The sequence below is a fragment of the Megalops cyprinoides genome, chromosome 8 (genome assembly GCF_013368585.1).
Source record: "Megalops cyprinoides isolate fMegCyp1 chromosome 8, fMegCyp1.pri, whole genome shotgun sequence".
In the NCBI taxonomy this organism is placed as follows: Eukaryota; Metazoa; Chordata; class Actinopteri; order Elopiformes; family Megalopidae; genus Megalops; species Megalops cyprinoides.
The window spans coordinates 8,392,563-8,419,504 of record NC_050590.1 but is presented as its reverse complement, the minus strand read 5'-3'; the positions used below and the strand labels follow the sequence as shown (position 1 = coordinate 8,419,504).

At 43.1% G+C, this 26,942-nt stretch overlaps 1 protein-coding gene across 1 annotated transcript; it reads left to right on the top strand.

The window, feature by feature from the left end:
- The first annotated feature begins 214 nt into the window (after window positions 1-214).
- Window positions 215-21,043, top strand: tbc1d2b (TBC1 domain family, member 2B). The gene is made up of 13 exons (XM_036535076.1): window positions 215-553; window positions 2,909-3,059; window positions 5,419-5,587; window positions 8,697-8,866; window positions 9,797-10,014; window positions 13,226-13,603; window positions 16,245-16,355; window positions 16,869-17,062; window positions 17,968-18,462; window positions 18,689-18,806; window positions 19,474-19,659; window positions 20,002-20,123; window positions 20,642-21,043. The coding sequence occupies exons 1-13, from the start codon at window positions 215-217 to the stop codon at window positions 20,838-20,840; spliced, it is 2,850 nt and encodes a 949-aa protein (XP_036390969.1). The 3' UTR covers window positions 20,841-21,043.
- The last annotated feature ends 5,899 nt before the right edge of the window (window positions 21,044-26,942 follow it).

Below are 26,942 nucleotides of genomic sequence, written 5' to 3'. Positions count from 1 at the left end.
ACGAATAAATAAAACATTTGATGATTAAGTACTGTCGAAACAGTGGTTGTGAATGGTGGCATAACGGGTTGTGCGAACTACAATAATTGCTACGCATAAAACTACAGTTCCAACAATTCCTTGCAGCACCACGAGTCAATGAGCGACCAGTCATGCGGATGGAAGCGGAGAGCTGTGCATCCGCTGTGGCAGAAGAAGAAAGTTTCTAAGAAAAATGCATGGAGGGGATGGGGGTGAGGCATCGTGTCCGCGGAGCTCTAGGATTGTGGCCACCAAGTCAGTCGAGGTGGCCGACTCTGAGGGCACGAAGGAGCAGGCCTCGAAGTTATGTGGGTATCTGAACAAACTTGCAGGGAAGGGACCGCTCAGAGGGTTCAAAACCAGGTGGTTCGTGTACGATCCCAGAAAATGTTATTTGTACTACTTCAAGTCTCCCCAAGACGCGCTGCCTCTGGGATATATAGAAATAGCCGATGCTTGCTTCAGCTATGATGTTGAAGGGGATGAGGGGCAGTTCGAGATCCACGCCTCTGGAAAGGATTTTTTGCTCAAGGTAAGGACGGGTACCACTCGACGTCTACATCTTTCTCCTATTGAAAAACGGTCCGACCAGCTTGTCTCTCTTCCTTAGTAAAATAGTCACAGAGTTGTGTTAGCAAATAAGGCACGTATCGTTTTCATACCACTTATGTTGGCGAGACAACTACCGCTACATATTTGAATAAGTCATTTAAAGACTAAATGTGACCCTTCTTTTTGTAAACGTTTATGAGTCATTGAGTTGTCGAATCATCAGCTGTCAGATGCTTTGTTGCAAGGGGCAGTGGAAACGGCGCCCAGTATGTAATTGACCTGCGTACTAGTTGTACTTTACTGGTTACAATTTCGCTTCTTGTCGCAGCCTTTCGTACGTTGTTGTTGGATATACGGTGGTTATGTCTTCTTTACTTAATGAATATACAGTCTTCGTATTTGAATATGAGCTAGTCGGTTTATATACATCTGTGGTTAAAACAAGAAACGCTTTCAACCTGTGGAACTGCAGTCCAAGGTTTTGAGAAGTACTTGGAGTTGAATTCGTGTGGAGTTTGTTTTGCCCTCTTCGTTTTTGGGCAAGGACAACAACATACCAATTTGCGTTTCAGATAATTTTGATAAGGAGCGTGACTTAGAAGATGAGTCATAACTTGAAAACTTTTTTTTGTAAATATGTGTGAGGACTAAATATAAATGCACCGTCGGAGGTTGACACAAATTGCAAATTCGTTGTGCTTGCACAATGACAATAAAGTTCTTCTTGATCCTTGACAATAAAGTTCTTCTTGATTCTTGATTCTTGATTCTTGAAAACAAAAATATCCTTGGCCAAACATTATAGACACAGTTATATAGCTTTATAATTAACCTAAAATGATAAGAAAGAGACCTGCCTTACACCACTATGTAGTATTCAAGTAACAAACTTGTTTGAAAAATAGTTGCGTGCTAAACTTACTGTAGACATGCTAAACTTTAATTAGCTGTTCGAACTTGTTTTTTTTTTCTTTCCACAGAGAGCATCGTTTTACGGTGTACGTTGCTTTAAATTCGTACCATGAACGGAACGTTAACGCATATTTTAAAGCCCAAAAAGATAAGACGGGTTGTTTTTGAAATTCGCCTGCATGTGTCTTATCTTTTTGAATTCCAGCAGACTAACATAGGGATTCTCACAAATACAGGTATCTCCTAGATGGCATAACTATGGCTGCTTAATTCCATGATGGCTTAGTTAATATGGTGGAATGAATGATTTTATTCAGTCAGATTGATTCAGTCAAAATATCATTGGATTGGCCTCAACTTGGTAATAATTATCATAAGCAGAATGCGGTGGTATTAAATGCCGTGTCAGAGCATAATCGGTCACTGAAAGTTAAGGCCTGTTGGCTTTGATTAAAGCACACCATTTCTGAGCCCTCAGGCCGAAATACTGCAGGATGACAGGTTGGTATTTCGTATCTTGAATGTTGACATGTGACAGAAAAGTGTTTCATAGTACAAGCTTCACTCAGGTTACTATGGCATGGGTCCCAACCCTTTTCGGCTAGGTCTTCATAGTTCACCTTCAGTGGAGGCTGTCTTGGCACATGACTGATTCAGTATTTATTGGGTGTGAAAAGAGGGTGCAGTGACAGCTATGTTCATAGTCTGTGACATTTGCAACACCCAAGCAAATGTTTAACATGAATAATGTCTTATCACACACTTTGTTTCAGCTGTTGGTATTATGATTCACTCCAGAGCAGACTTCTACCATGTTCAGCAGATGTGACAAACACTGCACAGATTTCCTGTTTCCCCTGAGTTTCATAGATCAACAACTGTTTTGGTTTTCAAAAAGTTGAGTCTAGGGTTAAAAAGGTTTTTGACAAAGGCTTTGTCTGCATATTCCAAGAGTGTCTGATGTGTTCCCCATAAAATATGGCGGTTTCCAGTGGATAGGGATTGGAGCTGGGTCTGTTGCCAAAGAGCTGCAGTATAATTATACAAAACATCTAATAGCATTGAAACAGCACATGTCGGTGAGGAAAAAGAAGCCGATGGTACAGACTTGTAGACACTAAAATTTATAGTATGTAGTACCTGCACATAAAGGTGACATGTGCGATCACAGTCTGTGAAAAAGCCAGCTTTAAGTTCAGAGTTAAGTTATCTCTGTCCATCTGAAGTGGCCGTGTTAGAGCTAGCTTCCGTTGTCCTGACTCTGACAGTGTGAATGTGTTGGAAAATCCTTCTAATCCAAGAGCAAACGTCTCGATTTCAACTTTCACTGATGTGCACAGGGTGGTGGGTGGGGGGAATAAAGGCTTTTTCTTCCTAGTGTCAAACCAGGTCCAGGCTAATGCTTTCTCTCTGTCTCCTGCAGGCTCCCAATAAGCAGGTCATGCAGTATTGGCTGCACCAGCTGCAGCAGAAGAGATGGGAATTCTGTAACACACGTGGAACCGGGTCCCGGGACAGCTGGAGCTCTCCCACCTTCCCTCCCACACACACTGGTTTGGTGGCCACAGACTCAGGTACACACCAATGTCTAACACCTCACGTCCTAGCTACAATGCCGCATGACAGCAGACTGACGAAATCGTTTTGCACTTTCCTGTTAGACGAAATCCATTAACGTTAATGATTACAGTTTCCAGTGGAATCACAGAGTATTCATTCTTTAGTGATCACACATAGTATATAAAATGCTCATTTCATTTGCGTTATGTCTGAAGTAAATTTTGAAGTTCACATTTGTTTATAGGAAGATATCTTGTCTCGTCGGTCACATGTTATTTTACGACAGTAGTGGGCACGTCTGTTATAAGCACTGGTACCTGGGTAATGTCCATTCCCTACATGGTTATCTGATCCCTTGCTGCCAGGGGAAAAACACCTTGTAGGACATTCACTCTAATGTTGTATACCCTGACCTGTGATGTTGTATATGGAGGACAATGGGCTGCTTATTACCTTCCCATGATGATTGAATGTTCCTTATAAGTGAAACCAATGTCAATGGGTAGTATGGAGAAATTGGTTGTGTTCGCGCTGCAGGAAGAAAGCACATATTTTAGTGCCTAGTGAAATCCATAATCATGGATAATTCTGTGATTCTGTGGAATCAGGTGTATGTGTTTTAGAATCATGCTTTTAATAATATCTCCTGTTTAAATACATTTGTGCATTCATGTGAACTATAGAATTTGTGACTGCAATACAATGAAAAAGAAAACCCACAGTTTGGTGGTTTGATGCACAGAAAAAGCTACTTACATACATGGTCACAGTACTTGAGCATTTTTACCTATCCAGCAGCTGACCAGCTCAGTGACCCCTGTGCAGGAAGTGGCAGACTAGTCAAATGTCAGTAAACAGGAAAATGAGCCAGACTTCACGCATATTCTGTCAACACCGACAGCACCAGATTGAAGATCAGACGCTGGAGAGCACCACCCAGAAGATGGTGCTTTCCAGGCTGTCTGATAACCTGAGGTGTTCATGACCCTCTGGTGGTGTTCATTTTTATTGTGAGGTATACAGGCCTCTTCCCTCTGTTTGGTGTTGGCGCATGTCTTTGAGAAGGGATCAGTGAAGGTTTTAGCCATTCAGTTTCCCTGGCCTGACAGCCTGCCCTGTCTCAACACAGACAGCGTTGGGCATTTGGTTTTAATTGGGACAGTCAATTCATTTCTTGTAGCCTTCAGTTTGAGCTTGTCAAAGGGCGGCCCTGCTGGTTCAGATTTTGGGCCACATTTGTTTCTAATTTAGTCCTCTAGCAGACCGTTCCCTAGCAAACAGCGTCAGAGTGGACTGAGCCAAGTTTTTTTTTTTTGTTTTTACTCAGTCTTTCAGGCTATTCTACCAACAGCCTGATGTGTATTATGCAGAATATGACCTCAGATCTCCATTTATTCACAGATGAAGACAGACAGATGAAGTGGAGCACAGCTTAATTAACTGTGTTTGACTCAACTGTCAGGTGTTAAATGAGTTTGGTGACAAACTTCAGACACTTCAGACTTTCTTTCAGGATGACAGTACTCCTTGAGCTTGCTGGTGTTTTGAGCCAGACTGTTGAGTGGCGTTACTCTTGCGTCTAATCTACTATTTCAGCTATATCTACACATTATATTCAGTCATAGGTAACATCATGAGAAAGAGCAGACAAGTTTTTAGATTGCACATGGTTATTTGTGTAACTTACCTGAAGACACAGTAACTGGAGGAAGGCCTCATTTTCCATGTTAGGGTAACAGAACCATTAGTTTAGAGTTGATGTCTTATTATGGCAGGAATGGGTCACGGAAACCCAAAACAACAAGAATCAGAACTTTGAACAGCTGCTCTACTAGAGAGGCATCAATGCTCAACATTTTACTTGTGAATGTGGTTGTAGTGGTTTGGCTAGTAAAGTGCTCATTTATCATGGTTAAGAGGAGTGTTGCATCATTCAGCAAAATGAGGGCGGACCTCAAACAGACGTCAGTGACATACAGAAGTGTGGACTGGTCAGGACTGTTCTGTGGAACCTAATAGGTGTTGTGTGATGCAGCTGAATTATAAGACGTTAAAAGCCAGTATTATCCCGAGATTGCTTCACTCTTATTTCCTGACTGTGTGTGCTAGCTGGGTGCCAACAGTCTTCATTAAAAAGCACTTAAAGTAGCTTTATGAAAGAGCAGAAATAATCCTGGGCAAAGCATTTGGTTGGACATTTGTCAGTTTGTGAGTGCTGCTACCCTGGGGTTCAGTTTCAAATACTGGATGACTTTTTTTTTTTTTTTTGAAAATACCAAATCACTTTCAAGCTCCATCTTACATTGTGCTCCTCAGCAGAGTGAGCGTCGGTGAGGTCACACGTTGAATGTCACTCTTTGTTCTGGATTCCAGATGCCTTCATGTTTGAGAAGCCGAGTGAGAGCATGGAAAAGGTCCGCAACGACTTTGCCATGGAGGCCAACATGGACGGACTGGTGGGCATCCACTCGGCCCGTGGTCCCAGCTCCCACCCTACCACCACCCTGAATTTCTCCCTAAGACACTGGGGCACAGAGCTGAGGTAAGCCCATGGGCCACCACACCTCTACTGGAGATACACAGCCTATCATCCGGTGTGTCAACTTAGATAAACGCCTATCCCTTTGAGATGATTTTACGGCAGAGTGAAATCCAGGAAAGTTGTTTTAGTTGAAAGTAAAGTATTAATGAAAGACGGTTAAATCAGTTTTTTAAGGGCCATTGCCTAAGCATGTGTATGGCTTGTCTGTCTTAAAAGTTCCCCTGTGGATTGTTTTCAAATACATACTGACTTATTCTTGTGATTAAAGCTTTACTTTCTTTAAAGTTTATTTCAAACTTCAATTAGTGATACAGCTTTGCTGATCATTTTAATCTGGATTGCTGATCATTCTTTCCGAAAACTGTTCCAAGTACCTACTGACATTATTTTATAATGCCCTGTGGCAAGGCATTGTCATAGAAACTGTTTATGTAAACAAGACACCAGAAGGAGATTTATGCAGAAAGAAGGGCTGTATGTCTATTTTGGATATAATGCTTATGAAAATGAAATTGCTTACCTGGTCTTTATAAGTCATTTCTTCATTGTCATGGTACTTGACTTAATAGCGTCATCCTTGTAAATTCTGGAAGTGGTTAGATTAAATGCCGTTTCCCTTGCTGGTAGATTTATGTGAATATCTGTTAGCTTTATCAGGTTGCTGGTTCTGTCCCTAGGTTTGCCACTGCTGTTTTGGGCCTGGTACTTATCCAGAGTTGCATTAGTCAATATCAAGCTTTATTGAGGAGTCACATGTTAAACTGGTATGCTGTGAAAGTTGCTATGGATAAGATCTTCCTTCTGAGAAAAATCTAATCTAAGATCTAAACTTCAGAGTGATTTCAGTGTGCAGCCATTGAATTTCCCCAGGAGTTTTTCCAAATCTTGTGCAAAAATTGTGCTGTCTGGTCCAGCCTTTGGCTAGAAGTCTGCTCCAGGTTTTAGCAGAAGCAATGTGGTGTAGTAGTAAGGAGGATGGATTGAAACCCAAAGATTGCCAGTTCCCACTTGGTAGCTACTGTTGTACAAAAGGTTAACCCACAGTTGCCTCTGTAAATATCGATCTGTATGAATGGATAACATGTAAGAACTGTAACCTATTTAAATCTCTCTGGATTAACGTCAGCTAAGCAAATTAATTGTAATGTAAATATACACGTTTTCATGCCGGAAATGTAACAATTGTAATGAATTATGTGTTATTTAATGGATCATCTTTAGTGATTGATTAGTGATCTCATGCTTGAATCTTTGTCTAATGAAATATTTGGTCTCACCCCCTAGTTAATGTACATTCACTTGAGGTACAGCTTGGGTTGACGTGTAGTCATATTCCACCATTCTTCAGGGCTAGAGGATCTTTGCATTTCGTGTTGCTGAAGGTAGGCCTGTGCCTCCAGACTGTTTCTGCACATCTGGAAGATTCTGGAAACATCTGCTGGAATGACATAATGCACTGGAATGCCAGAGATTTTAGCTTGGCAGGGTGGACACAACTTAGGTGGAAAAAAAAAGATTCCATGTAATGTTCCAAAAGCAGCTTAATGAGAAAGAGGGCGAGAGAAGTAGTCCAAATAAACCATGCTGCTGTGTCTTTGGAGAAATTCATAAGCAGCATTTATTGTTAAAATTCAGTGTTTGTGCAGTGGGTTACAAAAGCAGATCTTTGCTCAGCTGTAAATTTCACCATGCATGTGAAGAATGAAAAAGAAACACTCTTGAGGAAAATTATATCCTGAACACATTATGTGGTGTAGAAAGAATATTGCCAGAATTATACAAGAGCACAGTTTTCAAATACAGTATTTGTGTATGAGATTGATAAACAAACCCTACCCTTGTCTTGGCCCAGTTTGGTTGATGGTTTCCCATCGTGGTAGCACAGTGAGGAGAGTTTTGTCCTAGTGTAGAGAATTTTGTGTATTTAGTATGGCTATTCATATATGTGTAGTGGTAGGAGGGTGGACTGTGCATACTTGTGCATACATCAGTCTGTACTCTCAGATATCCTCTCAGATATCCTCTCAGATATCCTGGTTGTATCACTACTCAAACCCCCAACATATTAAAAGTGCTATTTGCACTCATTACATTTTCTGTGCTTTAACATACCTTAGATAAAGTGCAAAATAATGTGCGCCTCTGCTCGGTTAATTCATATGGGCCTTTGTCCCAGAAGCAAGCAAGGTTTTTGTTCCTGGTCAAGCAAAGCTTAACAAGTTCCTGTTCCTGTTCCTGGGTATTCCTCTGCTCCCTGTCTGCTCTAATGTAGCCAGGATTTAGGGATACTCTATATCTACGCGGGGCTGAGGTTTTTGTCAGGATTACGTACGGTGAACTCCATGTATAGACTGTCCTTTTCTCTTGGCTTACATCCCAGATGTGGTGCTGAACCTCAGAGCCGGTCATGCGGAAGTAGGTGTTTTTTTTTTTTTTTTTTTTTTTTTTACTACGGTGGAATGACAAATCGGGACGTTTCTGTCACATACAGTACGCCTTCCATAAATAATCAGCAGTTGCATTGCTATGAGGAAGATTAAAATAACAATCTCCCAACTTTGGAGGAAAAATGTGTGTTGGTTTTTTATTTATCTGAGATAGTTTTTATGCTTGATTCAGGTGCTGTTTGAACATGGATATGGATTAAACAGAACTGGGCCGTTTTCTGCTGCAGGTCCTTTGTTAAAGAAATATGTTATTAAAAAGGTATTTGTCATAAGAGTAAGGAGAAAGCAAAGGTTTTTCTTCAAGTTTTCCTCAATGTTCATCTCTGCCTCTCAGATAGTTTGCTGACGCAATTAGTAGCTCACATTTAGTATTAAACTTAAGTTCAGTGTGAGTATTGATAAGCAAGGAGACAATGTTTAAAAGCTTGATTGAACAGACAACATAACTTGCATCTTTTTGTAGGCATGTGCTATTCCACAAAGGATTTACAGCACATAAAACTGCCAAGAGAAAAGCTCAATCAACCCGAATTAATGAAAAGCAGCTTGAACAAAACTCGGAGTGTGGCCGCAAGTTCAGGGTGTGAAAGAGGCTGCTGTGAAAGGCTGCCATGCTGACGGTGAGTGTCCTCTCCTGTTTCTCCCTCTGCGTGGTCTGCCAGGAACTCCATGTCCCAGCTGCGGCCGGGCCGGGCCAACGAGGGCAGGCGTAGCGTCTTCTACACGGGCAGCAATGACGAGTGGGAGATGGTGGACCATCCGCCCAAGGACCTGCAGGAGCAGCTGCCAGTGCCAGAGCCCGCCAAGAAACCTGCCTCAGAAACCCACAGGAGTGAGGGCGATTTTCACTCTCAAGTCTTCCTTCTGGGCAGAGAGCAGGACCATTAAAGTCATAATTTACACCAGTTAACCTTGGATGTGATTCCTTGGTGGCCTTCACTGAACAAGTGCTTTTAACAAACTGATTTTTTATTTATTTTTTTCTTTAACACAGTATCAATAGCTGAAGTGGCTGTCAGGCTTTTAAAGCCCATATTTTTCTTGCTTTCCTGTTTCGTCTTATTCCTCTTGCTTTTGCAAAATTGTGAAATGTAACCAGACACCTTATCTATATGTGTTGCAATAACTGTTGCTGCACATACAATGTTTTTCAATAAATGTGGCCTCGGATGACCCAGGCATCTCCAGGACCTCGTGTAGGTTTTTACAGAATAACTGAAAGACCAGAACACATGAAAATTATTGATACCCCTGGAGCACGGGGGCATATATCATTCCTTAACTTAACACAAATAATAAAAATGTGTGTGTATTCATTTCTTTTGTTTATACTGCTGTCAAAGCAGTGAGTGACAGTACAGAGTAACGTTTATTTTCCTCTTTCACGTGAAAACGCAATTCAGCACGATGACTGAATACCGCAGAAAAGCTGAATAATGCCATAGAAGGAAATTGTAATGTTTGTTATACATGACCCCTCCCTTATTTACAGACAGCCAAGCTAAAAAAATGTACAAGTCTGGCAACCTCAGCCTGACAGCTGTATAGCATCAATCTCAATTTTTGAGGAAGCGAAAGTCTTGTGCATCGTTGCTAAATATACTTTCATCTACAGTAAAAACAATGTGACAATCAATAAACAGAGCTATTCCTCTGTATTTCAGTCTATTTTTTTTTCCATTGGATGTAAAGGACTAGATGTGTCCATTCGAATGGACGAGCAGATATCTAATTTCATCCCTGTGGTTTCCCCTTTCCACAGATTCCATCGGCTCTGCGTTCACCTTCGATTTCGGGCGGACCTCCTCACGCTCCAAGAGACCCCAACTGCGGGACATGATGGGCTCGGGGAGGCTAACCCGGGGCGCAGACACACCCCCAGTGGAGTGTAACGGGAGCAAACCCTCGGAGTTGCAGGTCCGGCTGCAGAGCCAACAGGAGGAGCTGGACAGGTTCCGCGAGGAGCTGGCCAATCAGAAGGTGCAGTACCACAACCACTGCCACAAGGCATCATTGGTACCCCCCCCCCCCCCCCCCCCCCAGTCAGCGCGCATAGATCAGGTCCACAGGAGTGAAGGAGCAGGCAACCAGATATACATCACCAGGAGAGTCAGCCTCACATCACCCAGGGTGATTAAGGCAAGAGTGAGAGGGCTGTCTGTCTCCCAGAGCTGCTGTGTCGTCCACGGCCGGTGTGTTGCTGACAGCCTCATTAGTATCGCTCAGCTCTGAGGTGGGGGGTTTCCTGTTACTCCATCTCTCTCTCTCCCTTCCTCTACTGGCAGCACTGGCTACTGGTGGCAGTCAGTCACCCAGGCACAGCTGACAAGAAAGGAGGAACTAGCAACGTGTCACTTCCCCCCCGGCGGTTTTCTCTTATCAATCAGCTGCTCCATTCCCAGTTCAATTATTATTTATTTATTTGGTTAGCGGAGGCCCCTACCCAGGCTTGACTTGCATGTCTTTCATTGGTCATACTGTGTGTAGTTATTCAGGGAATGTTTCAGGTTAAGTACCTTTCTAATTGGTGCGACAGCAGAGCCCCGCCCAGGTTTTTAACCAGTCACAACTCCCATTTCCCTGGCCATGCAAGCACACTGCCACCCAACTCTGCTCAGTGTCCATATGCTGCCCATATGGAGTCACTGTGTGCTCACTCTCTCTCTGCTCAGCATTTTCCACGGAGGCCGTGTTTGTTCAAACTGTCCACTGCTCTGAGTTGAAGTGTCTGGGACCGGTGCTGTGTGCTGTAGGGCTGTCAGGGGTACTCATACATTCCCATGGCATTTACTTGATGAGCGCCAGTTCTAAGACTGGTGTTGCCTATATATTTTACGTGTTCTCCATTTACAAGACTGGAAATTTACTGAAAGGGAATCAGGGGAAGTACCAGGAGTACCGCATCCCGTGCCCCACCTGAGAGCTGAACCTGTCCAGTTCCTCTAGCGCTACCACACACCACTTCTCGCGCCGGGCCACGTGGTCCCCCTCCCCCAAGTCACATGAGAGCTGCGGAGAACGAGAGGTCCGTTTTGCGTGACCTTGCAGGTTTCCACCTTGTGACTTTCCGTTTTATTTAAAGGTTCCCCCCCCCCCCCCCCCCCGTGCGTCCAACTCCGGCTGTTACTTCATCTTGTGACTCTTCGTTTTGTTTAAAGGTTCCCGTGTGCACGTTACCCCAGCTGCATGCTTACAGAGAAGTCTCACTTCTTGCATGCTCCGTTTCATTGTCCTTCTAAAAATAGAAATCAAAAGAGTGAGACGTTTCACTCTCAAATTATCGTGTGACATTTCATTCTCACTTCTTGACATTTCGTTCAGTCACGGTGCTCAGACGCAGTAGCAGTACAAACCGAGATGAGACAAACTTCTATTTCGCACGAAAATGTACGGATTTGTTTACAAATCACTGTCTCTTAAATGCTTGTGAGCTCAATGCAAGCGTCAGCATGAAAACAGGAAGCAACTTTCAGAGGGAATGTAATGACATCAGGCGGTGGTATGGCTGTTTGTGGCCGTGGAATCACTTGTTTACTCTAAACACAAAATAATCACAGACACACCATTTTTAAGCGGGAACTAACCTATAAGGATATGAAATGGGTAATGGTCATACTAAATCCTAGTTCATCAGTTGGATAAGTAGCTGCAGCTGGTTAACTGAGGCCTTTTGGCCATAGTGAAGAATACAATGCAAAGATCTTCTGCCTTATGTATGTGCCTCATGCCCCTTTTTGCTGACAGCGTGAACCATGCTGCAGAAACTATAAAACTCCTGGCTTTATTCAGTTACCTTCATGAGAGCCGCTCTTGACTCCAGCTGACCGTAGGGGAATTAGATCTAATGCGCGCAAAATGCAATTAGATGGAATTAAAGGGGGATGAGCAGAATAAGCTGGCGAGCCCTGATTGTGTTTGAGTAGGGAATTACACCGAATTACGCTGAATGTTTCCTCTCATCTGACTGATGTTGTTGGTATTTTTTTTTTTTTCCAACTCAGATTCAGTGGAGCAAATTAATCAGCCAACAGCTAAGCTCCATGGAAAGCATTCAACCTCCTCATGCACAGATTGCTTGTCTTGGCCACATCTTGATGCTTTCCACTGCAGTGTATTCGCCTCACAAACAGACGGAGTAGCAGAGTTGCTTATCTTGGAACAAACAACAGTGTGTCCTTAGTGAAAGAAAAGGAGGCGTACAGTCTAACCGCCGTGGTGCTCTGAGTTTAAAATTTAAGCAAGTGTTAAGCAAGCAAGCAAGTTTTCCCCATCCTGGAAAATGTCATGGTCTCTGAAGTGAATTTTAAAAACTGTACAAGGAGTGGCATAATGCAGTACTTGCTTAAATTTCTGAGTCTGAGTTAAGGGCAAATCACCATACCTGTAAGGTGGAATGCTTTTGAATGTGTTTTCTATGCAGTCCTGGTGCACTGGTCCACTCTGACTGTTGGGAGAGGAGATATCTGGAGACACAGATCTGGTTCTGACTTTCTGTTGTAAGCAGCTGTGATGTTGTCATTTGTTGTTTTTACTCAGCATAAACACTCAGGGAGCTTGATTCAGTTAGCAAAGATTGGGGCTGGTTACACCATGAAAGCCCAGTCTTACCTGAAGTGGTCCTTCACTTCATGGGACATACATTAGCATTACAGAACCCACCTCAGAGTAGAGATAACACTTTGATGAGCTTAATCTGACTCATGAGTAGAGCTGCTTGAGGAGAGGGAGCACTGAGAGGTTTAAAGCCAGAGGGTCTATGTTAACATTACATTGCATTACATTATTGCCATTTAGTAGGCACTCTTATCCAGAGCGACTTACATTGGGTACAGTTTTATTTTCTACATGTTACCCATTTATACAGCTGGATATTTACTGAGGCAATTCTGGGTTAATTGTATGGCCCAATAGTACAACAGTAGTGCCCCAGCGGCAACCTTTAGATTACGAGTCCATAATGCTGTTCTACACCGCCACTGTTACACTGTAATGTTACACAGTAGGCCACAGTGTAACTTTTGCAGTTACAAGTGCTAGTCTGTTGAAAGATGGCAAACTGAATTTTTATATATTTTTTTTGTACAAGTCATTTTTCCCCTCATTTGTGTTATTGTGTGGGTAGAAGAGTAGTGGTGAGGGGTCACCACTGGGGGGCGCTGTGTGACACTTGCCTGTCTGCTTCATCTCCTAGGAGCTGGTGAGGCTGCTGCAGCAGACCCTGCGGAGCTCCCAGTGCGAGAGGCGGGGGGCGGGCGGCCCCGAGGGGACCCAGGATGCATCCCCCTTGCTGCGGGAGAGGGATGGCCAGATACAGGCCCTCTGCGGTCACATGGAGAAGCTGGCCCTGGAGAAGGAGAACCTGCAGCAGGAGCTGAAGACTCTGAAGAACAAGGTGGGGGAGATGAACGAGCAGCTGGGCATGCTGATGGAGACCATCCAGGCCAAGGACGAGGTCATCATCAAGCTCTCTCAGCAAGGCGGAGCGGGCGGCGACGGGTCAGCCAGCCCCAATGAATGTAGCTCACCCTCCTCCGCAAGCAGGGAAATACAAGAGCTAGATAAACTGAAGGTAGGAACTGCCTTGCGTATGGCACACTCATGTAGGTCCAGTTCTCAGCTTCTGTTTACAATGCTCTCTCTCTCTCTCTCAATGCTACTGTATACACAACACACGCTCTCAGTCCTTTTCTTCTGGGCTGCTGTGTGCTCCACACGCTCGTAGATCTAATTCTTAGCTAGTGTGCAGACCACACATACCACACATTTTTGTGTTGCTCTGTCTGTGTGACTGTCTACGGCACATTCTCTCATACTGCTATATCTGTGCTGCTGCGTGAACCACATACTCTTTTGTCTAGAGGCACACCCTCTGCTCTTGGGCAGACGTGCACGGTACTCTCGCTGTGGAGTGCTACCGTCAGGGTTCCCACGGTCGTGGAAATCCTGGAAAAGACATGGAATTTTAAAATCCCATTTTCCAGGCCTGGAGAAGTCATGGAATTCAGTAAATTGATTGAAAGTTTTGGAAAAGTCATGAAATTTGATTTTGTCATACCAGAGGCGTAAGAGATGTAGGAGATAAAGTATACCTTATTGTATATTTTATGGATTAATGCGAGTCACAAAATCCGATCGCTTCCTACTCCCATTAAACAGTGTGGTAACAGAGAGTGAGGGGAGAAAACACATTTTATCCAATCTCGTTTTGTTCTCCATGAAACTTCAGTCTGTGCTCCGCCCTTCAAATCATTCACCACTTCCTCAGTAGTGTAAATGAATAGGAAATCTAATTTTGGTTGTCAGACATCATGGTGATCAAATTATTCTATTTCTACAAGGCAGCCGTATTCTATCGAAAACATCAGTGGCCAAAGCCTCCTCTGGATTTGGCTGATAACGTGTGATAACAACGTGACTGACAGTAAATACTAGCAGTTTACTGTTGTTTAATTGTCATTTAATAATTAGGCCCAACCTGTGGAGTAAAGTACGCAATTTTGTGTACTTGTAGGTAGTGAAAGGTCATGGAAATTTCATTAAAGGTCATTGAAAAGTCATGGAAAAGTTTTGAAACGGGTGGGAAATGGGTGGGAAAATGGGTGGGAACCCTGACTGTTCATTTGACAAGCTATTGCCACCAAGTGGTGACAGCAGTCAGAGTTTTCTTATAACAATATGTCTGGTGTCAACTACGATATTTATGAGTATCTGATATCAGCAGTACAAAATTTTAGATTGCAATAAAATATTTAGATGGCAATAAAACCAAAATGAAGAAAAGAATTTGATGATAAGAAGAGGATAATCATCAATTAAAATTTCCATTTAAAGGAATGAAACATTGCAACATTAGGTTGCAACATTAATATCACAGGAGGCAAACATGTTTTCTGGTGATCATTTGCAAAATGATGTCTGAATGCAAATCAGCACTTCTAAAAAAAGGTGCTTTCCCTTACAAAAATAGCATTATGTACTCCTCCTCTGTCATGTGAACTGTAATGAGGGCGAACCCTTTCTGAATCCCTTTCCGTTGGGAAAGTATTGTCAGTGCTTTAAGGTCACTTTATTACTGTCAGATTTCTCCATGCTCAACTTCAGTTTCCAAGAACTCTGCAGGGACCAGTAGCACACAAAAATAGTTCAATTTTTTCACAAACTACCCTTACACAAGTGTAATTTAGTAAAGAAAATGGATAAAAGAGGAAATAGGCATGAGTGCATAGAATCCTTTAATAATTCTCATAATCTGTTGCACACAGTGGGAGGTTTTGAGGAAGCAGTTTCATTGACGATTCTTTAGAAACTGGGTAACCCTGGCAACAACGGCATTGTGGTGATTAGTGGGGACGGGCCACAGGACACAAAAGGGAAACTGCTTAAATGCTAGTAATTGCAATTGTTATTGTACAGTAATATGAATTGCTGTTTTGTAGTATTTTCTGCTTTTTTCCATTTTTCCACCCAGTCTTGAATTGCCAGTCATACTGCTGTATGCTGAACTCTTTACACATCCTGGATGCTTGTACAGGAGTTCTGAAGTGAAACAACAGATGGCAATCCATGACAGAACACTAGAACTCAGCCAGGGGCTTTTTTCACACTGCAAGTCCCCTTCTGCGTTTCAGCAAAGTAAAGAAGTGACTGACATTCACTTATGTTAGCCAAGGTACTTGCAGGCTCCAGGAGAGCCAAAATAGCCTCCACTGCAATAGAGAGAGCAGGCCATTGCTAGCAAAAATCACCCTATTCCAGGAGGAGGAAGCCAGTCACGTTCCTCTGGTCATTGTTGGCACATGACTCAGCTCAGACTGCAACTGTTGTATGAGCTGTAGGCCTTACAAAACAAAAGGATCTCCTTAACCACTTCAGCCACTCAAGAGCCATTCATTTCCATTTTATATATGTATATAGAATCCCATGGGAGTCTTGAACAATCACGTGGATATGAAATTCGTTCTTGTCGTATGTGGCTTTTACAGTGCAGGCAATCTGAAGCTGAGCGCTGAATCTCAGGTTTCACTCTCGCAGAGTTCAGTCATTTGTAGTTCTACACCGAACTTTATGAACTAGTATTTTTATTTCCCCCACTTTGTTTTCTTTAGAATATCTCTTATCCATATATTTGTCTGTACTCTCTTAGAATAACAAATGATATATGTAATTTTTGCAATTGTCATTTAATATACTATGTTTACACGCCATTTTAGGACAGTCTCCAGGCCTACAAAAACCAGAACAAGTTCCTGAATAAAGAGATTCTGGAGCTGACAGTCCTGCGACGGAATGCCGAGGGCAGAGAGAAGGCCATGGAGGCCAAGGTAACATCAACTTCCTCTTAAAGACAGTGTCTGGGCTGGACACAGGAAGTGTGCACCGCAGATAAGGGAAGGGGGAAGCTCAGTGTGTGCATGTGCACATATCTGTACAAATGAACACAATCATAATTCTTATGAAGAGCTGATCATTATTTGGGCAACTTCTTCGGAAGTTTATGACAATAAATTGTGTCTGCTGTGTCTACTGTATGTCTACCACCCCACTTTATTACCTATGTGCACAACGGTGTAGCACAGTGGTAAGAAGTAGGGCTCGTAACCAAAAGGTTGCTGGTTCAGTTCCCCACTGGGGCACTGCTGCTGTATCCTTGGGCAAGCTACTTAACCCTGAAGTGCCTCAGTAAATATCCAGCTGAATAAATGTATAAAACTGCAACATATGGATGTCACTCTGGATAAGAGCACTTGCTAAATGACAGTAATGTAACATAATGTGTACTCCATCAGCCAGTATGCTAGTGTTGCACCAACTCTGTGTTCCTCCTGTGTTGGCAGTACACGGCTCTGGAGGCAAAGCTGTGCCAGGTGGAGAGTAAGTACCTGGTGCTCCTGCAGGAGGTGAAGAACCCGGTGTGCTCGTCAGAGCAGAGCCCGGCCCGGGAGGTCATCTCCAGGCTGCTGGAGGACGCCCTGCAGGTGGACAGCACCGACCAGCAGGAGCAGCATATCTTCAAGCCCCACCCTGTCAGGTACCACGGGACCGTCCTGCAGCGGAGCCACACCTGCCGCTAACGCCGCTTCTTCTGTCTTGCATTATCTGTCATCGATTTCGTTATCTGCTTCTGAATCTGGAAGGTGTTTCACCACAGCTCAGTCACACATGCAGTCGTCACACACTATCAGTCATCTGATGTCACGTTATATTACATTACATTACTGTCATTTAGTAGATTCTCATATACAGAACAGCTTACATAGTATACCATTTTTGCATGCTATCAGTTCCAGAGGGGAGCCGACATTACACTACATTACATTTCATTATTGGCATGTAGCAGACGCTTAGCAGAATCCAGAGAGGATTACATCAGTTACAGTTTTTTTAACAATGTAATCCATTTATATAGCTAGATGTTTACTGAGGCAACTCTGAGTTAAGTACCTTTCCCAAGGGTACAGCAGCAGTGCCGTAGAGGGAGTTGAACCAGAAACCTTTTGGTTACAGGCCCTGTTCCTTACCACCATGCCACACTGCTACCCACATGTCTGCTGCAACACCTGCTGCATAATACATCTTACATTATTGTATTACTTTATTATTATTTTTCATGTAGTATCGCAGTGTGTTTTGGATTCTGTGATCTAGTGACTGATGTATGGTAGTATACTTGGCTTCCCTTGTCTAGTCAGGTTAACACAAGTTAACTTGTGGTAGGGCTTGAATAGTGTTATGCTCACACTCACTGGTCTGGGAGTGTTGTTAGCCTGGTCTGACACTGTTGCTCATTCAACTTGAATGGATACACTTCTGTTCTTTTGTGCTGGAAGTCGCTCTGGATAAGCGCGTCTGCTAAATGAATGTAACGTAATGTAATGCATTATTGTATACTTTCTGTGTAGTATGCATTAATCATCTGCCCCCTTCTTCCCCCAGCGAGTATGATGTGTACGGATTCAAAACGGTACCAGAGGATGAGGAGGAGGAGGAGAGGCTGGAGGCGAAGGTGAGGGCCCTGGACCTGAAGTCCCTTTCCCTGACGGACCAGGAGGTGTCGGTGGGGGTGAAGTGGGAGAACTACTTGGCGGGGACGATGAACAGGGAGATGACCCGGTCCCCGGAGCTGAAGGCCCTGGTGCGTAGCGGCGTGCCCCATGAGCACCGCTCAAAGGTGTGGCGTTGGTGCGTGGCATTCCACGTGAAGAAGCTGCGTGAGAACGTGCCGCCTGACTACTACGAGAGCCTGCTGGCCGTGGCCCGGGAGAAGCAGAACCCCGCCTCCAAGCAGATCGAGCTGGACCTGCTGCGCACCCTGCCCAACAACAAGCACTACGCCTCACCGGAGTCCCCCGGCATCAACAAGCTGAGGAACGTGCTGTTGGCATTCTCCTGGAGGAACCCAGATATCGGTTACTGCCAGGGTCTCAACAGGTAGTGCAGCCATATCTGTCAGTTCTTGACCTGTTACTAATTTCAAAACAGCATTTTTAAAACTGGTCTAATACTGTTGGTCCTGTATCACTGTCCTGTACCTTGTGAGGAGCGTGTTGTATATTCCTGGTGAATAATGTATCGTCTACTTTTACATTTATAGTATTATATTTACACTTAGGCTGTCATGATCGATTTTATTGTCTGTTGTCTCCCTGTTTCTCAGGCTGGCGGCTATCGCCCTGCTCTACCTGGACCAGGAGGACGCATTCTGGTGCCTCGTTGCCATTATAGAGGTCTTCATGCCACGAGACTACTACACCAAGACACTGCTTGGGTCACAGGTAAAAAGCCCGTCTACCCACCTGAGGAACTGGCATCAACACAAATGTGGGCCTTTTGTTTCTGAATAACAGCTAATATCAATATGATGCAATGATGCTGTCATCATCATTTGATTCATTATGCTGTGCAGGAGATGAGAGTCATGACTTTGTGCTGTTCCCACAAGCAACCGTCCCACAAACAAACCCAACAGCTGAAATTTCAGTGATTCACAGCTGTGACTGTGTTCTGCTCTTGGCCCTCTTCCATGGAACTGAAACTGCACTGTGCCCTGTGTTTGGTCTTACTCAAACGTTGCACGTTAAGTAATGTATTAGCGTCTTAACCATAGGTGCTTCATTTTGCAATAGGAGCATGTGGGTTTTCAAGCTGGCAGTTATGAAATTGGACATGTTTTGTGAAAGATAAGCACATAAATTTAATTGTGAGATTGGAATTGTCTTTGGAATGTACACTGACAAGAAACAAAATCTAATTTTGTCCAGTATCATCAGCATGTTATTTTTTTGGACGTGTATTTTTTTACTGGCTGTGTCTGGACATTTCCTTGAATTCTTCAACAGAGCCGGTATTTATGAAAAGAGATATTTATAAAGTGCAAGGACTGCTACAGGCAGTGAGGCTCTATGTGTGGCTGAATGAAGACTAAGTGTGGCTGATCTTCAGGTTGACCAGCGTGTGTTCAAGGACCTGATGAGCGAGAAGCTGCCTCGCCTCCATGCTCACTTCGAGCTCTACAAAGTGGACTTCTCCCTCATCACCTTCAACTGGTTCCTGGTGGTGTTCGTGGACAGCGTAGTCAGTGACATCCTCTTCAAGATCTGGGATGCCTTCCTGTACGAGGGGCCCAAGGTAAGGTGACACCTAGACGTATGAAAAAGTCACAGCATAAGCTTTGGAGACTTAGGGTGTACTGTGTGGATAACAAACTTCACTGTAACTGAGGACACCTGCATCAGGAATGTGTGCTGCAAAACCTACCCCGTGAAATATGATTTTATGCAGCCCTCCCCCACCTGGATATTCGCTGTCAAAATCTTTCAGTGACATCTGCCATGCGCATCTGTTACATTAAAAATCGTTTTAGAACAAAAAGGAAAGGTGTAACCTTCAGAGACATCAATGGATCTCAGTTGCTCTGTACCTTAAATGTCTGATGGACGATGGATGTGATTTCCCTGGTTTTCCCCTCAGATCATATTTCGCTTTGCCCTCGCCCTCTTCAAATACAAAGAGGAGGAGTTTCTCAAACTGCAGGACTCCATGGCCATTTTCAAGTACCTCCGCTACTTCACACGTACAATCCTTGATGCCAGGTAGAAATGCGTCACGCCATTTTCTTTCCTGATTTATGTGAATTTAATACAGTTATGAATATTAACAGTTTGAGGTGCACAAAATTATTTAAAGCAACTTTTTCTCCGTAAGAATTTGTCCACAAGGTGCAGTAGGTGATTCTGCATTAGAATTTAGAGGGGAACCTTGGACTGTTTTCTGGAACAATTATCAGTATTTTATCTTACAGACATTCAATATGTGTATATACAGTATCTGAAGCCTAAATGTAAGTGGTCTGGAAATAAGTCATTAGTTATTTGAATGTTGAATGTATCAAGGGCACACCAAGGCAATAGGTCTAACAAGGCATATTCATTAATACTTAATATGTACTACACTTTCCATAGGTTTTAGTTCCTCATAGAACCACCACATGTGTGTCTTTATTCACCATCTGTTTTCTGTTACAGAGACAATGAATAGCAATGCATATCTGAATACGCCAGTTTGATAACGTTGTCAAGGGCTAAAAGCTGAACTTTGTCTCCCCCTGCAGGAAGTTGATGAACATGGCCTTCGTGGACATGAACCCTTTTCCCCTCAGGCAGATCCAGAACCGTCGGACCTTCCACCTGGAGCGGGTCCGTCTGGAGCTCACCGAGCTGGAGGCAATTCGACAGACCTTCCTTAGGGAGAGAGAGACCGACCCCGATGGCAGGACTCTCATCAGTGACGACGAGGAAGACAATGAGTAGCGATCAACCAATCTGTCTCGCAGACTGGCCAATTGATGGATGGTATTCATCTCACTAGGCCTGTGTTGCATTCTTTTCATAATCCAGCAATGTCCTTGCTTGGAGAGATACAGGTATGCTGGACATGTCCTATTATGTGATCATATGTATGTGAGCTGGAAACATTCCCCCTTTGATCAGCGGAGGTGTAGAGATTGCAGGAAAACCGCAAACCATAGTGTTTACCAGTATTCTGCTCGTCCACTGTGACTGCCATTCTCTTTGTATGTTTGTTTTGCTTGCTGGCTTTTTTATGCTGGGGAGTATTGAAATGAATGGTTGGGGGATGACCAAAAAGAACATTTCAAAGCCATGAGGGTAGTATATTTTTCTAGCCAAACTGGCCCTTGGAAAGATCGAAATCAGCAGTTATGCTGACACAAATATTTTGGTCCTGCTTTACATTTTAATTGTTTTTATTTTAGCATAAATTCATTGGTGGAAAAATCAGCTGAATATATAGACAAAAAAGAATAACAGTGTTGAAAATGTTCATGTGTTAAAATAAGTGTAGTACACAAGTATGATCTGTGGATAACTTTTCTGGCTTCTACAGATCTTCACGGACCAATTCGCTGTTGCCAGGGTTTGTTTGCTGTTTTTTAAGTATTTTGTTATGATGACATTTAAGCAGATTTAAGCATTCCTCATCCCTCCAGACAGTATAGATGTACCCTCCCTACATTGTTCTGTTATTGTGGCACTTGGAACACTTTAAATTCAAAATATTGCATGTCCATTACCCATTTAGCCAGCAGGATATTAATGGGCCTTTTTCATATTTCATTACATTCACTCAGACATACCTTACAAATGTTATTATACATGAATGAATAACATTTTGTTTCTAGGATACAGGAACAGGATACTGCCATTGCAGCCCTGTATTCACCTCTATTCCTTACTCAGAATTGTATCGGCACTTTTCTAAAGACTTATCTTAGTGTAATAGCATGATATCAGAATTATACTTTGTAGTCCAACTGTAAAACAGTGAAGAATTTTCAACCAGAAAGTACTGTGAAACTTCTGCGAATCTTCTTTTGAGAGCAGGTCTCTCTTGCGACCAGATGTTTTTAGTTTGTCCCCGTTTGATGAGACAGTTTACTTTTTAAATTTTAAAAAATAGTCTTTTTCCCTCACTTACTTAGATTGGGAAGGTATGTTGACATATCTTGTATTCCATGGCAATACAACAGAGCAAACATTTAAAGACGGCCAAATACTTACGAAAGTTCCCTCTAACCTTTTGAATATTGTTTACCATGCTGTATTAGTAGAAAAGTAGTTTTTGTATCTATAGGCCATTTGCAATATTTTTTCACATGAATACTGTGGCCAACTGTGTACAGAAAAACTATGACCTAGACTCTTATGGAGTCAGAATATTCCTCTTTTTTCTTTTCTTCATTTCATGTAGATGTGTTTTTATTTTTCAAAAAAAAAAAATTCAGCTGAAATATTCGTCTCGCCATACCATTTCTCACCGCTCCACATGAAGCGCTTTGTATGGAACACGATCATACAAATGTTCAAAATATTCATTCAGGCAAGTTAATGTTAGATTCACGGGATGTTCTGCTTTTCACTCTTGAATTCAATAAGCTGTAGTGGGGAATCCCCTTTATATCTCCTCACCAAATGTATTGCACACTTCCACAAATGCTGTGTTCTGAAGATTCAGCATTAACACTGATGGGCACTTTTTCCTGTACTGAAACCTCCATAAATTGTCCCAAATGTCACATGTTATGCTGAATGTTACTGGACCTCTGTAGTATTATCACAGTGTAATCATTCTATATTAATATTTTGTATCGAAGGCATGACTATTCAATAAACTCAATTGTAGCTGACCATGTTTATGTCTTCTTTGACTTCCAATACTTGTGTTAGTACTGTTAAATATGAATGGGTGGAATGTAAATTTTCAAAATGTTGTAATTATTTTTGCTTTATTTCAGTCCTTTGAACCAAAGGTTAGGACATCTGTGGTTTGTGTGTTGTTAGTAAGGCATGTGAGTGAGGGGACTGTTTATGGAAAGAGTCATACTTCTGAGGATGGTTACATTCTAGATTTACGGACTGCAGTTTGGGATGCTGAGGCATGTACTTCATGGATATCATAAAACCTGAGAAACCTAATTCTGCACATTTTAATGTGTCACTGGATATTTACTGAGGCAATTGTGGGTTAAGTACCTTGTCCAATGGTACAGCAGCAATGTCCCAGCTGGGAATCGAACCAGCAACTTTTTGGTTACAAGCCCTGCGCCTTACCACTATGTTAAACTCTCTCTAAAAATGCATGTCTTCCCAAAGACAGGAAGAACAGTAGATATTTTTCCCAGCAAAGAGCTCCAGCACTCTAACTGGTTTGAAGGACAAAGGTACATCTCAGCCTGTTAAGTCATTCTTGTGTCTTATCTTTACACCACACTTCATTATTGTCGTTTACCAGATGCTCTTATCCACAGTGACTTACATAGGTTACAGTTGTTACATTTTTTTACAGCGGTATATTTACTTAGGCAATTCTGGGTTAAGTACCTTCCCCAAGGACACAGCAGCAGTGCCACCAACGTTTCAGGTATGAGCCTTGCTCCTTACCACTATGCTGCACTCCCGCCCATATATACTGTAGATATGCTACACTCTAGCTTATCTACGGCATACACTGTGCCTGCTCAGCAAAAGTGAGGGGGAAATGGAGTCTGAAGGGAGACACGGATAGCTAGGGAGGAGGAACGGTCATAACGGAACCAGTGCAGTAACAAGTTACTCCTGACACTGCAGCTGAGTCTCCCAAGAACAGGAAGTGTAGTCTTTAGAAATTAGTTCAGGGAGCATACCATGTTATGATATCATCACTAGGTCACATGACCAGCGCAATATTTCCTGCAACCTGGTAATCTGTGGCTGACGCTGGGTCAGGTCAACTGATGGCATGGAGTAGATGTCGCGCTTAAACACCTAGTCTTACTTCTGTAAACCAAACACATGAGTCGATGTGTTCAAAAGTACAATCACTGCAGGTCTTTCTTCTTTGCAGTTCTGAGATCAGGGCTGCATGTTCTTCATAAGAAACTGAGTGATAATATATGTTTACATGTAAGTGAAACGATCACATCCATGCACGCACTCGCCGTCAAGTATCAGTGAGGGGATATTCACATCTGTCTGATGGGAATTTGTGGAAGTCTGTGAATCATTTTGTGCTGTAACGTTTCCTGGAAGGTAAGACCAGAAAGAGGTTTCATTGCCCTTGCCATTATTTACCCAATTATATAATGAGGTCATCGTACCAGAGCTATTAGAAACCAGCACTCATTAAGTTACCCGTGTCAGGAAAAGATTACTGTATGTATTTTTTATTTTGACCAGTAGATGGCAGCAGTGCCTCATCAAAAGCAAAATAAGCACACTACATCGCTAGCGTGGAGTAGCACTGCTATTAGCACTTACGTTACGTTTGGCTGAAGATACGATTAATGCTGAAATGGACTGGAAGATGACAAAGCAGTGCTAGTTACCCTGACATTCACTGAAAAGCATGGTCTGTAACAGTGAAAAGAGCATCCCGACTCTCCATTTGAAGTGCCGCTGTTTGCGTGTCTTTTGGGGGTAAATAATGAAGTGGAAGGTCTAAGGTTGAAAGGAGTCCGGTGGGAGTTTGGGCACGGAGCCAGCGCGCGTGATTAGGGATAGCAGAGTGTACTTTTGAGATAAGGCTGGGAGCACTGAGTGTCACAGGGGGATGTCTGTCCTCCCTCACCCTGTCACATGGCCCGTTCTAGGGCAACAGTGAGGAGCATGCTGACAGAGCACTATTTCTACATATACCTGCTCTGATCTGACTATCACAGCTCTGATCACTTTCATTGTGGTTGGTGGTGGTGTTGGACCTTTCATAATTATTCCCCACAAATCCCTGGCCTTTCATTCAAGCCCTTAGGGTGTAGCAATACCCGGATCCTTTCAGCTTCTCTTGCTAATTGGCTTTAGTTATACTGATAAGCAGTGTAAACTTGGCTGGTACTTGAGAGACATTCAAGGAAAACCAGATGTCTGCACAGTGCGCTGCTTAACAACCAGCAGAGGGCAGTCATGCCACTAGACAGAGTAGAAAGCTGATACAACAGTGAAATGATGGGAGAAGTGGGCTGTGGCTCACCATTGTAATTAAATATCTTGAGGTGCCTGTCAAAGAGTAGGGGTGTTCGCTGGTTTCTGGACCAAGATTCCAGTATGGCTCTCACAATCTTGCCGTCTTATCATCCTCAGATCAGTCTGCTAAATAAATGACAGCCCCTCCATTCCTCATTGAATGTGTGGTAAGTCTCCTGACTTCCAGGCAGAAATCTGGTGGCTGATACACAGTATTGATGCTTGAGCTGAGTCACCTGAGCTCACTGAAGATCATTGTCATCATTATTTTAACATCACGTACATCTTTAATATTGTTATTATTATTATTATCTTATTATTCTTGTTACTACTACTATTGAATGAATTAACATAAAGCAAAGCACTCATGGCCCTAAAGACTTCTAAGACCACCAAGACACAAGTGAGATTGATTTGAGAAAGAGCCACGGTGCCATGTCCATTCAGGCAGCAGCAGCCTGAGAGGAAAGTCCCTAATGATGGCAGATCATGATTCTTTCATGGGATGCTCTCTAATGCTCACTGCTGGGGGCCTAACTCAACCTTTGACCCAAAGCTCTTAGCCAGCCTATAGGTGGCTGGACAGTAGTCACCTGAGGTCCTCCGGAGCTGTTTTATCAATCATCAGGAAATAGTGGTTCATGCCTGATCATGAAAGGATACAAATGTATGATTACCAAGATGAAACAAAAGAGAAATGAGAACAATGGCAGAGAGAGAATGAGAAATAAAGAAAATTTCATTCATACTCTAACGTACTGCAGTCACCGCCTTGCATTTTGAACTTTGTACAGGTCATCGCAGATACCGTATCTGACAGCAGCTGAAGAGGCCTGTGTCCTGCACTGCGTTACTGTCCTGTATGCATGCTTGTTCAGCACAAGTACACTCCTCCCATTGAGCTGGTGACTTCATTCCCAGGGGACTGGGGGCCTGGCCAATTCTGAGCAGAGTACAGTGTGGGTGGAGGGAGATGCAGCAGAGTCCTGCAGTCTCCAGGACCTTGAGCACAGACAGGGACCCACCCTGTGCTCAACCACTAGAATATCTCCTCTGCTTATTGGCAGCAATAAGAAACAGGCAGAGGTGGGCAGGAGTTGTCTGCTTTCTCTCTCCTCGGGTCACTGAACTGGGTCTAATCCTAACTTGACTCCCATCTAGTCCCTGTTATGTTGGAAGTTTGCGTGGTTGCCGGTTCACTTACAGAGCAGTGCCTAGGGTTCTGGACCATGGCTCTGAACCATAAAACAACGGCGTGATACCCGATGTAGAATTATACATTTTGCAGACGGGCACCTCCTTCAAACTAAAACTTTGAATTAGGTCAGATAAAGTCACCATTAATGAAAAATAGACATGGACCAGAAAGCTGTTCTTTGCAACAGCTTTTACATTTATCATAGTGGTTTCATTAACAGAAAATGGAGGTGTAGCACCTTTGTTACATTCTTTGGGGAGACCCCTGCACACCCACAATCCTCAGAAGCTATCCTAAATTCCCGAAAGGACAAACAGACTCTCTGACACATGCAAACCCTGGAGGTATCTGATATCCCTTGATGTATAAATCCAATAAACAGATTTGATCCTCTTAATTCTCTGTGACGGAGCCTATGACACAGCTAATGTTTATCAACAACTTTCCGCATTTTCATGTACGTTTCTAATGTATTAAAGCATGACGCTTATGTTTTTTCAATGGGGTCATGTTTCTTATGTAACCTTTGTCCTCTGGGCATTGTTATGGTTTCGGTGAGATGGCCGAATTGAGAAATCTCATACTATACTGTAAATAACCTCCGTCATGTCACCAGCGGAAAGTAACAATGTTGTGGTGAGAGTTCGCTCTGCGTGTTTTGGCTACCTATATGAAAAACAGGGCTTCAGACTTGGGCT

Excerpts from the sequence above, each read along its gene's own strand:
- tbc1d2b (XM_036535076.1), top strand. The coding sequence starts at position 215 with ATGCATGGAGGGGATGGGGGTGAGGCATCGTGTCCGCGGAGCTCTAGG. Across the intron at positions 8,867-9,796 it reads TGCCTCAGAAACCCACAGGA|ATTCCATCGGCTCTGCGTTC; the intron begins GTGAGGGCGATT and ends CCCTTTCCACAG. Across the intron at positions 16,356-16,868 it reads AGAAGGCCATGGAGGCCAAG|TACACGGCTCTGGAGGCAAA; the intron begins GTAACATCAACT and ends CTGTGTTGGCAG.